The 13,864-nt window shown below is 40.3% G+C and overlaps 1 protein-coding gene across 10 annotated transcripts in view; it reads left to right on the top strand.

Annotated features, from left to right (window-relative positions):
* The window catches only part of LOC139736900 (protein phosphatase 1 regulatory subunit 12A-like), a 120,808-nt gene that overhangs the window by 22,543 nt on the left and 84,401 nt on the right, over window positions 1-13,864 (top strand). For all 10 annotated transcript variants that reach the window (XM_071647567.1, XM_071647565.1, XM_071647563.1 and 7 more), the window contains 4 exons: window positions 5,832-5,950; window positions 6,930-7,089; window positions 9,015-9,159; window positions 10,192-10,266. In XM_071647567.1, the coding sequence (XP_071503668.1) occupies window positions 5,832-5,950; window positions 6,930-7,089; window positions 9,015-9,159; window positions 10,192-10,266 (499 nt within the window). The remainder of the gene's footprint in view (window positions 1-5,831; window positions 5,951-6,929; window positions 7,090-9,014; window positions 9,160-10,191; window positions 10,267-13,864) is intronic.

Raw genomic sequence — 13,864 nt, 5'->3', positions numbered from 1 at the left:
CATTTCCCATTAGACACCTGCCCAAGTGTACTAGGGACTAGTCTTCAGTGGGTTAATTAATATGCATTGTACATAGTTCCAGTGCTTCTTTCCTAGAGACTGTATTATAGCATGTCATAGTAATCCCACCAACCTTGTTGACTGGCTATCAGCAGTGATGACCAGCTCTGAAGATTTTATCTTTACAACAGCAGCAGCTATTGTAATAAGTTGGTAATTCTCTATTCTTGAACTCAAAATGAGGTATCATACAGTATAATGTCAAAGCCATGGATCAACCAATGTGTGATGTTTTACATTATCAGTAGCACCTTTTCTGACCCATTCAATCTGAAGGCAGTGTTGATTTTTGCAAGCAGTTATCCTCAAATACTGAATTGTGTAGGACATTAATTTTTTTTTATCAACAAGTACACATTTTCAAATAATTTGGGCATTATATGACAAGTAATTGCAAATTTCAGTACTCATTTTCATGTGTTTGTGTGTCGATGGGCAGTAAAGATGAATTTTGCCAGTTTTAGTATAGGATGTGATTAAACTCAAATTCATCAAATCAGCATCTTTACAATTACATCATTATCAATAATGACTTCATCATTGCAAAATTTTGCTGTCTTTGTTACTTCAATTATCATTCTGTTCAAATGCATATTGACCAATCAGCAGCAAGATTCCATTGGTATTAGAGGGGAAATGAAGGCCTGAATACAGACACGTAGACTGTGAATTTTTCAGGAGAAAATATGCTAGCTAAAATTCCCTGACATTATATGTGAGTCAACCCATCTCCCGTAATCCATGTTGCTTTAGACGTTGCAAAGAGTCATGGGCCTGTATGCATGTCATACCATATTGGGAAGCAATGTGACCTACAAATTGACAACCTTCCATTATTCAAACATAGTAGGCCTATTTGTCTAATGCTACATGTAAGTGATGCCCAGTGCCAAACACAGTGAAAAGTATTGAAACAGAAAGGTGGAAGGTTTGTATTCCTGTAGCCTGCTTTCTTGGGATATGTTCAGTGGCTTTTACTAAAATGTAGAGTGGAAGATGATCATGCTATTTGATGATAGGATTTAAAACAAGCTTCTTCTACCAAGAAGCCGCAGTCTTGGTGTCTTCATGTATGAGGGACCATCCTCCACATGCATGTTGTACTTGTAGTGCACAAGCACTTTTGGTATGCCAAGTATGTGCGTGTTCCCAACACAGCCTAATGCAAGTCAGACACGACTTGCAATGCGCCTTGCCTTCCCCAATGCACTGGCAATGCGTGCAGTGAAGTGCAGATGAAGGCGTGTGTTCAGTCCTTACATGCCTCTGTGTGTGTGTATAGTGTTGTGTGAGTGTGTACAGCCTATGCATGTGTTGAGAGAGCACTGGCGAAGTATGTGTGGTAGTCCTGTAACAAACAAGTGATGAACAGTTAGGGATCAAGAAGTGTGACCAGTTGAATAGTGTGATCTCCGTGCAAACGAAACGTCACATACCAGTAATCGGCAGTATGGGTGGTAAAGGATTGCATAGAATCAGATTCGGGTACAAGTCACAAGTCAGGCAGAGCTCTTAATGCATTAACTTTTTTATGTTGTAACTTGTATACTTTGCCTATTGTACACAAGGATGTCATTACATGGGTACAACCTTTGTGTAAAGCGAATACTACAAATACATTTGTAGTGATTGGAATACAAAGTTGATTTGGTGAATACAAAATGATTAGTATCAGTTTTATACTGAATAATGTATAAATGGTTTCTCAATAGCCATACCACCCACTACCAAGCATAGTTACTGTAGATTGATTGATATGATGGTCAGTGTCAAATGGAAAGCTAGCTTGATAATGATACATGAGCATTAAGGTATTCACAATGATTTTTTTTTTTTTAAACTGACATACAGTTTGTATGAGAAGATGTCATTGGATTTGATACTGACACACTGCATTTCCATAGAAATCTAGTTTCAGTGATTTTGTAGAAGGAGGGGGGGGGGGGGGGGGCATATAGGGCCTACCCAGTATAAATTCTTTACGACTTTAGTTACCAGTACTGAAAGTGGCACAATGTGAGCAAAATTTCAAATTACTGTAAACGTCAATATTTTCGCGCGATTAATTTTTCGCGCTGAGCGGCTCAAAAACATATTCGCGGGTTCTTCAATTCGCGCTCCGCAGCGGGTTAATACACAGTCGCTGTTTTCATCCAGCGATGCCAGCGTACGATAAGCGGCGTAGCGAGCGGCACGAGTGCGAGTACAAGCGCTCAACTACGTAGTACATATGTGATGCATGTACTGTAGTGTAGTCGCGGGTCGCGGGGATGTACTGTAGCACACCAATCGGCCGTGGGCTCGGTGCGTGCGGTGCGTGCGATGATACTGCTATATGCGTAAACATGTCTGTACGTAGCAGTATCATCGACGAAGCGCACACAATTCAGGCCGTTAAAAATGTGCATAGAAAATTGCGAAGATATATTCGCGCGTTTTTGAATTCGCGCTAGCCGAACGTAGCGCGAAATCCGCGAAAATTAATGTACCGCGAAAATTTCCACGTTTACAGTACTTTGATGCAGTGGGAATGAGGCAAAAGATTTGTAGAAATATTTCATAATTACCCCGGTAAGGGGCATTTGATATAGGGTGCGTACACATTATCCTACTTTAATAATAGTAATAGTAGTAGGCATCTAGGGGGCCTGTATACAATGACTGAATTTATGTTCCATTCTGTATAACAATTAAATGGTATGAAACTTACACTAAAATTCAAACTAGGAATCTTTTTCATACAGTCAGATGTGAGGATTGGGGTTTGATCTGACTTGCTAGTGGAATAATTGTTCAAAAGTTTGTTGATGCAATTCTCAATGCATAGCTACCCCATGATCACAGTTGTCCAGAGATGATGCATTCCACTACATTTGAATGTCATATAGCTAATTAATAGTTTGAATAATGAACATGAGATGGCAGGGCTGCCAATACTGGAAACTAGTTGAGAGTGAAACTCCCATAGGCCAATGCTATAATTTAGGAGTCAAAATGAGTGAGATCAATAAAAATGCATGCAAATGAAATAAAGTTTTAGAGTGAGAAAGGACCAAAATGCGTGCATCTCATGCTCAATGCATGAGAGTTGGCAGCCCTGAGATGGTGTAGATACACTCATTGGGAATAACCGCACCAGTGATCAAATGAAATATGAGAGTGACTGTGAGTGAATAGTATCCATCTAGATGAGAAGAAATTACTAATGACTGTCACCTGTCATCCTGGGTGCGATGAACATACAAATGTGTACATGTAACTCACTTTTTTCTCTTGAATCAGTGTATAGTTCTACCTAGCTTGTAGCAGTCAGAGGCTTTTAGCATTATATGAGCTGGTAACAGGACTTAGTATGCCTACTTTTTTATGCTGTTAAAAGGGAGGTTAAATGTGTGGAGATAGGCCAACTCTGCAAATCTGCCAGTCTGGTAAAGATGCACAGGTAAAGGTCAGTTATTTTAGGTTATCTAACCAAGGGCAACTATAAACAGAGAGGACAGAGGGAATGTTGAGTTTGATTTCCATGTTGGGAAATGGTTGATACCAAGAGAGAACAGATGTGAAGGGTGGTTGATGAACAGCCCTCTCAGTGTACAGTGCTGGGGTGTGATCTGTCTGTTATTAATGGAAATGAATCATAGGACTGGTCATTTCTGACAAGTCTAATCCCCTGTATGAAATGCTATATCCTTATCTCTTATCCAGCGATGTAAACAATCCCCTGTGCATGTCCGTAACCCAATACCAGCCATTGGGGTAGAACCCCTCTGGATGCATGTTGCATGTAGGACTGTGTGTAACAAAGTGAGGTACCCGTACAAAGTATGGGATGGAATATAGACGTGCAGTTCACTATGCACTGCATACTGTAGAGGGCTTGGTGCTATCCTTTTACCAGTATGTATAGGGAGAGTACATTACTGTAAGCATAATGAACAAAATACAAATTTACCATGAAATCACTAAATGAGATCTCCCATGACTCCTGAGAGAGGTACATTGTACATTGATTAGTACATGATGCTTTACCCTGTAGCAGCTATTAAGACAACTAACATACCATAGGGTATTTGAAAGATTTCCACACACATTTGGTGGACCATGAAATGACAGAATTTACAGGAAATAAGTATCACCAACTTACAGAGACACCATGACAAAATCTGGATGAACATTAACTCTAGTTACCTACAGTTGTATGTTGATATTTGTAGGCCTATGGAGTTCCTTACGATAAATGAATGGAGTCAGAATTGTGTGTTATTACACAAAGCAAGTGAATATAGTGCCGAGTTGGTGTGACCCTCTCCCGTGTCTATGTGATTGATGTGCCATGCTGTTGTATATATGCTCAGATATTTGTCTCAAAAGGCAAAATCCCCCTCCCCAATTATCAAGCTGTTAAAGCTTTATTTCATGGTACCTGTCAGAAATGAGTCATTCTGCTGGATCATAACATGTGCTATATAAGATACCATTGGTCCCGGTCGAGCGCTGAAAAGTGAACTAAAGCGAACCAATCCAATGCGTGCTGTACCATACCATGCCAGATTTGCAGTGTTCGAGCACTCTGTAGAGGAATCATACCTGATGATTTATTTTTGGACTCGAGTCAGAGGGGGTCACACGTTAAGCAAGAGGTAGCCCCTGGCGTGCTTACTCTGCTTTACAGGTGTCCTGAACAAAGCGAATCAACACTTTGCATCCTGACATACGTTAGTGTGCATGTTTTACACATTCTTCTCATGCCAACTTCTGGTACGGTTATGGTACCACTTTTCGAGCACATCGGGAAGTGGTCCACTTTTGGCCCAGTATAGCACAGTACGGTGCACTGTAGGAAGGTCAGAACGCTCCCTCTGCGTAAGTGCAGCGTGCTCGAATGCATCCATTGAGACAGATGCTGTTTCATTCTGTCATTTTTTGGCAGGCATACTGAATACTGGCATTATATTCAGTGACCATGCATGGAAAAACCTATGTTTCCTCTTCCTACCTAATTTGTTGTTGTTTTGGTTTTCTCTCCATTGGAAATAGAATTGGCCCATTCTCTTTTAATTCAAGTTATTTGTCACTGATTTTCTCTTTGTCAAATGCATACTCTGGTATCTGTATACAGATTTAAAGTGTTATTGAGTTAGTATTGAATGGTGTTTTTACATCAGAGTTGTGTATTTCCATGGAAATCAATTTCAGAACATCAGAACATTGTACACAAAATGAAAGAAAGTAGTAGATAACCACGGCTTTGCTCAGCTCTAGAGTACACTGACAGGACATATGCCCCTGCGACAGTTGCTTCAGTCTTATCTTTTTCTTAGGGTTAGGGTTAGGGTTAGGGTTGTGATAGGGTTTTAGGTTTTGTTAGATATAAGGATCAGGATGGTTAGGGTTATGTTTGTGGGTAGAATTTATGTTTGGTTTAGCATGTTTTCATGGGAGCAATAGTTGCAAGAGCAAATGTCATGGAACCCTAGAGTACACATGCAGTATTCCGGAAACTTTGAATTTACCCCCTCATCTCATTTTCATTAAATATCTATTGTACATGCAACAAATCTGCTTCTCCAACTTTTTTTCTGTACATAATTGATATGATTTTGGTACATCCCTCTTGCATTCTGTCCTTGCATTGTTTTGCCTTTCCCTTTTTTTTTCTTTTTTTTTTTTAATGTGAACATGTTTCATTTCAATTGTGTTTTCTACAAAAGAAGCAAGATTGATGTATTAAGTTCATGTGTTTTTTTTTTTATTTTTATTTTCCATTGCAGGTATTTAATAGAGAGCGGGGCCAACATTATATCATGCAACAATGAAGGGGAATTACCGCTGGACCTCGCAGAGGAGGAGGATATGGAGGAGTTTTTACAAGACGAGATGGATAAACTTGGTATGATGCAGAACTTGTTGCCACATATCACCAATATTTGACATGTGTTTGCATGTTAGAGAGCAAGTGCATTGGTGAACAATTAAAACAAATGATTGTAGTTTTTAGCAAAGGTATTTTGACGATATGAAGTCATCAGTGAATCATAAGCCAGTAGTCTATTTTTATGATGTTATGCGTTGCTGGTACATGTATTGTTAAAAGTTATGATAACCTACACTGAAACCTGTAATGAAGGAGTTGTCTCACAATGCAAAGGTCTTCACACTTTAACATGAGATCATTGCAACAGTTAAGGAAAAACAAAAACAAAAACAGATTCTGATATACCAGGTAATCTTCACTGTGAGAAGAGATGTTTCCTCAACTAACATTTTATGTTGATGTTATTTCATTGTGTTGTAGTGTAGTAGCAGAATGTGTGTGTACTTACGAAAAATATATACTGTTTGATGATCATAAAAGCTGATGCCTTTCCTAAGTTATCAATTGCTTATAGAAATTGAATATACTGTAAAAGTGGATATTTTCGCGCTCAGCGGGGTAAGAAGAGTTTCGCATGTTTTTAATTCCGCGGAATCAAGGCATCAATTACTGGAACATAGAGGTGTATGGGAAGCAAAAATATTCGTGTGCTTTTATTTTTGCGCTAGTTTCAAGTTGCGCGAAATGTGCGAAAATTTCAACACCGCGAAAATTTCCACTTTTACAGTAATTAAGATAATAGTTCTCACTTTCCAAATGTCATGAAAAGATCAACTTGAAAAAACAAAACATGAAACTTCATGACCAGGTTAATTCTGAGTGTACTTCCATTTGTCAGTGACTGAGTAAAAATCTCGAATGAGTTTTAACAGGTGCCAGTCTGATGGCAAAAGCCATTTGTACACACGTGGAGTGTCTTGGAATGTTGAGAGACTGCCGCCTTAAGTTCTACCAAGTATTTTATCGTTTCCTTTTTTTTTCCCTCTGCTCACAGGCGTTGATGTAGAAACAGCCAGGAGTGAGGAGGAGGAGAAGATGCTGGAAGATGCCAAGCAGTGGCTAAACAGCAAAGTCATCAAAGAGAGGCGGCACCCCAAAACAGGAGCAACTGCACTCCATGTAGCTAGCGCTAAGGGTTATATCAAAGTCATGAAGTAAGTTATCTTTCTAGCTACTGTACATAATAAATGAGTCTTGTGAGCTCTCCCTTGCATTGTGGATTCCCCCTTCTTAAGGAAAAGGAGCTAACTCCTTATTAAACACAAACCCATGAAAACAGTGACCCCCAAAATATGCAAAAAGCAAGTTCCCTTGCAATCAGAGTAATATTACAAGGAATATGTAGATACTATATCCAGATACATTAGTCTTTTCAGTAAGTCCCTTTATACTACATGTCAAAATTGCAGCCATTGATGTGAAATGTAGAGTGAATATTTTGACTGTGAGCAAAAGTCTTGTTACATGTAGTCTGTGTGATCTGTTTTATATCAGGCAGGACTTTATAGACGGTGAAATGACCAACCTGCATGAACGATCACAAGGCGTGTTGTAAATTATCAGAAAGTGATACTTGTCTTTGATGGAGTAATCAGTGATGCCTAACATTAGTTCGCGATTACAGACTTTCAGTCGCCAACATTGCAGGTTGTTGACCCATGTATAGCGCCTGTAGTGAGAAACACAGGTGGTTATGATTGCATGATAATGTCATATTTTGTATGCATGAAACCATCATCTCTTTCAAGTGGTTGTAAACCTACACATTAATTGAGTCTGGATACTTGTTTTTGAAGCAAGTTACTGTGTGGTCACACAAGATCTAAAATCCATTTGGAAGCTGTAACCTACATGTATACTTTGTTTGAGCTTCCGTGGAGGTCACTATTAGCATGAATGATTCAATAAAACATTAAGATTTTTTTTCATAAATCTCTTGAAGGTTTGTAAGCTATTAGAGCATGCACAGTAAAGTTATGGCTACATTTTTGGCAGATTTATGTAACGATAGAAGGTAAGTGATTGTAATGTAAAATCTTGGGATGATTTATGGCATGCCTCGGTAAATGCATGGTCCACCATAGATACTGGCTGGTCCGTTCACTTAAATAGATTTAAAAAATACTGAATTGAAATCACTAACAGTAAAATCAATGAGGGTTCTGTTGGTTGCATACATCTCTATGTGTTTGAGATGGAGATACATTAGTAGGTTGGTGAGCAACGGTGAAGCACGAGTCTTTGCCCTCGTGGATGTTGAACTTGAGCCAAAAGCAACAGCTTTGAGAGAAAATATTGGTCCTGTCTTAAGTGCGGAGTAGAGTGTGTCCCACTGCAGAGGTGACGTCAGTCAAGGGGGGAGGGGGGGGGGGGGGGGGAGGGGACTCATGGAGGGGAGTGAGCTTGGCTTGAGTTCGTGAAGCACCTAGGTGAATGAGCCAGTCTCATATTTCCCCAAAAACTGGGCTAAAGATGTGCAGTGCTGAGCAGGTAATGAAGCCAGAGCAAAGGGGAATGTGATGGGAGGGATGGCGTCATGGCGTGGTGGTGCCAGTATGATGCACATTCTTGTCAGGCAGATGTTATTCTTCTGTTCCCATTCTGGGGCTGAGATAAGGTCATTTCTTCTCTCTGTTATGAAAACACCTCTCCCCCCCCCCCCCCCCCAAAAAAAAAAAAAAAAAAGAGAGAAAAGAATAAAAATTGAAACAACAACATAGAGATTTAAAGAAATTTTGTCTATAGAATTTGACTAATTATAGGGAGTAATGCAGCCCCATGACTTCTGTCATTACAAGATGGTGTTTAGTTTCTAGGTTTTTAACAGAAGGAAAACTGCTACCAACCTACACAATGTCCACAAAACATCTGTATCCAGTATCTTGAAGAGTATATTTACATACAGTACCAAAAAAAGTGCAATACAAAATCTTACACGTAGATCAAAATACACCTTCAGTTCCATCGTCTGTTCATGTAACATTTATATGAAATGCGTTGTTTTTATTGAAGGCGTGGATATCAATGCAAAAGCATCCTGAGAATCATTTTTTCCCCCCATCCCATCTCTTCCAAACAGCATTCTTATACAAGCAGGCGTGGATGTCAATGCAAAAGACAATGACGGCTGGACACCTCTCCACGCAGCCTCTCATTGGGGACACAAAGAAGCCTGCGAGGTTTTAGTAGAGGGCATGTGTGACATGGACGCGAAAAACAAATTAGTAAGTGGTCGAGCTACTGCTCCAGAAGTAAGTGATGGTAGCATAAGTTTTGTGTATAAAAGGAAGTAAGATATGTGGCTGTCAGTGTGAATGATTGCCTTGTTAGTATGAAAGACTGATAGTTGGGAGTATGAGAGAAAAGAAGGACTCACGTAGCAGTTTGCACGTCTGTTCTGAAAGGTGGCTGGTAGCATTATTTCCAAATTTGGAAAATCATGCTTTCTTTGGTCGTGATTGTGTGTGCTTGTTATGCAGGTTGGCAGACGAAAGTATGTGCAGATTTCTTCAAATGTTCAAATCGCACAATATCCACTACGTGAATGAGTAGTCAGCTCTGTAATTTGGTATGTGACGTCACTGATTTGCAGATATTAGGATGATATCTTTATCAGTTCATGTTCTGCCATTAGGAATGAGCTATTCTTTTACAAATCAACTTGATGGGAAGAAAAACGTTTATTATTCCTTGAAAGAGTAAGGCTCTGCCAGCTTCCTGACACCTTTAATGGAATAATTACATGATTATTCAAGACCATTAAACTGCACCACATTGTCTTCTCATTTCAATAAATTCCATGAATTTAGTGAACAAAACCTTAGCGGTTCTAATTCTATAATGATGGAGCTTCTAGTTCTTCCACTATTAATTTGTCAGTTTATAAATTTCTTCTATGATATCAACCTGAATGAGAGTGTGTAATTAGGTTTGATTGGTCTTATGTAAAGCGAAGAACTGAATTTAAAAAGGTTGATATTTGCATCTGTCCTGTTGTACCTTAGTAGCTGAGAGAAAGATGATTAGTTGGATTCAGATTATCATTTTTTTATGTCGTTCCATAGAAAGCATGAATTAATGTTGTTTTCTATTTTTTGTAACATATCAGGACATGTACTTGTGAACAGTTGCATCATGTTAGGTGTTCTTAGGGGAGTAACAACTAACCCTTTCTTTTCTAGGCATCTCATTGCTATAGTTACTTATCAGGCATGATTTGTCACTTTGCAATTCAATTTTGTGTGCATACTTTGCAGAGTCAAACAGCCTTTGATTTAGCAGATGATGAAATATTAAAGTGGCTGGAAGAGTTAAAGAAAAAGCAAGCATCGGTAAGTAGAACATCATTGCTCATTGGAGTCCACTCCTTAGTTCATTCACATGACTCAGAAAGAGCTGTTTCAAATGTAACTTTATTGGTTTCAACATTCGATTGCAGAAGTCATTGATTTCTCGGCAAACATATGTTTGGCGTACATACTTCATTTTAAATAAGAAGAAAAAGAAGTCAACTTGAGGTGGTCAGAGTAATAGATTACCAGTGATTACCACGACTAAACCCCAGACTATTAACATGCCAAGAGGAGCTCACTGAAGACAAAGACAGTTTGCTTCAGGTTCAGTGAGTGGTTTCTGTGGTTTGTGGAAGATTATGTCTCCATGGTGGATCTCTGATCACATCATAGCCAATCCCTTCCGCACATGACAGGCCCCTGAGCATAGGAGGGCCAGACCTCAGCCTGTAAAGTCAATGATTGCCTGGCAGGTTGGAAAGTCTTTGGGAATTAGGGTGACTCTACAGCAAAGCAAGAAAGTGATACATGTGTATGCCATCACCAAAGTATATCAAAAGCTTGTGATGTACAGCCCCAAACTGGTCTGCTGTTGTTACTACCAGGTGTCTGCTAATGTCAGGTTGGTGCCTGACACTGCACATGAGAGCAGTCCTTTTGTCTGCTGTTATGAATTCTTTCTTGCATATCATCACTGCCTTTATTCAGAGTGCCCATTTTGCCTTCACTTTCAATTATTGGCAGATAGTCTAAATTGAAATACTCTAAGAGATGGTATAGTAGATTTTTTTTTTTAAAGAGATAACAGTGAGGATATTTCACTGAAGCCTTGACTATAGATTTGTTCTGTTGATCGTTTAATAATGCCCTGGAGTACAAAACAAAAAAGTGTAAGAGCATTGTGTGTTAAGTACGTGAAAGCTTACCTTTTGTAGAAGCATCCGAGGTTGTCATATGTATAATGTTTAGCGATGATGTACTAGTAAGCCATGTAATACTCTGCAGATTTTGCCATGAATGTGTAACCTTTCGTGTGTGATTTATGTACATGGACACGTGGAATGAAATGGCATTTAGAGGATAGAGGAAATGAGAAAGATCACACAAGGATGTCAATTTTATTTGGTCTTTTGCAATGAAAATAAAAAGTTTGCTTTAAATTGTAGAATGATATATGAGCCAGGACAGGTGCAGTGAGTTAAGACAAAAATAACAAAAAGAAAAGTGAAGGGCTTATTATATCATGCATAAGAACCACATTTTTTTTTTTTTTTTTTTTTTTTTTTTTTTGTGCTCCTACCATGCATTACGCATTCATTGGGGGAGAGCTATGTCACTAGCGGTTCACGATAAACCCACAGACGTCTGGTTAGCTTGCTGGGTTACATGCCCTGACAGAATGAAGGATGTCCCCGTGCGTTATACTGTCAGAAATTCCGGCGTCACGAACACAAACGCTGGTGGACCCATGATAGATTGTGCACGCTCTTTGAGCCATCCCCAAATTGGCAACCATACCACAGGAGTCAATGTAGGCTGCCCTTTGCAGACATGGTTCTTGCAATCACATCAATGTGCACAGTATGCTTATTGTAAAGAGCTGTAGGTCTGACTGAAGGATGAAAGATAAAATGTAGAAGAGCGTCATGTTGGAGTGATAGCATCCCATCATTTCAAAGATTGTCACTTCACAACATTCTGCTCTTGAAGGGGGATGTAATTAATCATTTAGTCACATAATTTAAGTGTTTCTGGCCAATGGAAGGCATGACCAGATCATAGCATAAAGTTACCTGAATGTACATCGATAAAGCAACAGATATCTCCCTTCTCAACTGCAATAAGATTTCACCAAGCCGTGCTGTGTTGCAGGTGACACGATGACAACATATGCAACGACGTTTAGAATTTAGATTGATGTACCATAAGAGGCATGGCCTATCACGAAGGTTAAGTCAATACAGTTGCATTGATTTCTTGGAGAAATGGCCAGTTAAGAAACAGGAAGGAGTAATTCTTGTGGCAGTTGACTACTCAGGAGATGCCACTGGCAATTTCATGCCTATTGTAAAGATGTAAATGTAGCACTTGGCACCCCCTGCAGCCAGCTATTTTCTCTACAAGAATCCCTGCAATGGCTGCTTCTACTTAGTAGGCATCTAAGGGGAGCAATTTTCTTCCCAAATATGGGTATGGTTTTTTACGGAAATTCTACCTACTATTAAACAAGCACTGTGCACAGATGTAATTACAATTTTAGGTAAAGAGGAAGAAGCTGGTTTTAGAAGTTGTAGCATATAGGTTTAAATTTCTCAGCTTCTTAATTGATTTCTTATCATTTTCTGACAGGAAGCATGTGTAGCTGCTAAATGTATTAAATCATGTTACAATAGATATACATGACACTGTTTACATTGTGAAATGACCACTTTGGCCCCTTTCAGAAAGAATTTAATCTTCTTTTTTTTTTTCATGTCATGCAAATGTCTGTCGTCAGATCAGACATTTAGTGACAGGTTCAGGTTGAATATAAAGAGACAGTGAGCTGATTTCAATTTAGCAGCATAAGAATCATTTACTCTAATGAGCCATTTGAAGGCATGCTGTACTTTCCAATCTTCTGCCTTCCATGGATGTGACAGTATATATTTTTATCATTTCTAATTCAGTCAAACCAAAGAAAAACAAGAGGAAATTTGACCATAACTTAACGTCTGGAGATGGAACTCCACAAAAATTAATGGGATTTCTCACTAGTAGGGGTCTCTGAAACATCGTTTGCAGGGTCCAGTAGGGGACTGAATGCATAGTCTACCTATACAAATATTTAATGACCCTTGTATGCATTCCTTGGCCACGACTGGAGAGCCCTAGATCAGCTGTGGTCTTACCCCAAGTAACTCCTGCCCACCCTGCGTACATACTTGACATACAGCTGGCTCATGCCCGTGGTCATTGAGTCTGGGCTTGGGGCATAGTGCAGGAACCTCACTCATGAGAGCGAGGGAGGACAGCAGGGAGACAGGCAGGGAGGGAGGAAGGCAGGCAGGCCAGGAGGGAGGGAGGGAAGGAGGGAGTATTGAGGGGAGGAGAGAAAGGCATGCAAGGAGACATGCAGGGACTGAGGAAGGCAGGCAGGCCAGGAGGGAGGGAGGGAGGGAATGAGGGAGGTAGGCAGGCAGGGAGGAAAGGGAGGCAAGCAAGGAGGCAGGCAGGGAGGGAGGAAGGCAGGCAGGCCAGGAGGGATGGAGGGAGGAATGGAAGGAGGTGGTAGGCATGGAGGGAGGAAGGCCGGGAGGGAGGCCAGGAGGTAGGCAGGCGAGGAGGGAGGGAGGAAGGCGGGCAGGGAGGGAGGAAAGAAAGGCAAGCAGGGAGGCGAGCAGTCAGGCAAGAGGGAGATAAGACATGCATGGAAGGAGGAAGATGGACAGGGAGTTAGGCAGGCAGTGAGGGAGGAGGGAAAGAAAGACAGGGAAGGATGGATGCAGGGAGGGAGGAAAGAAAGATATGAAAGGCGGTAGGAAGGTAGGGATTGAGGAAAGAAAGAAAGGTAGGGAAGGAGGGAGGCAGGGAGGGGTTTAACCAGGCAGGAAAGAAGAGAAAAAAGAAGGACATGGAACAAGGGAGGTAGGAAGTC

The sequence above is a fragment of the Diadema antillarum genome, unplaced genomic scaffold, assembly GCF_040938485.1.
Source record: "Diadema antillarum isolate AM-2024a unplaced genomic scaffold, OU_Dant_1.0 seq00000674_RagTag, whole genome shotgun sequence".
NCBI classification, from domain to species: Eukaryota; Metazoa; Echinodermata; class Echinoidea; order Diadematoida; family Diadematidae; genus Diadema; species Diadema antillarum.
Note: the sequence above shows the minus strand (reverse complement) of the source record. Positions and strands in the feature narration are given on the sequence as shown.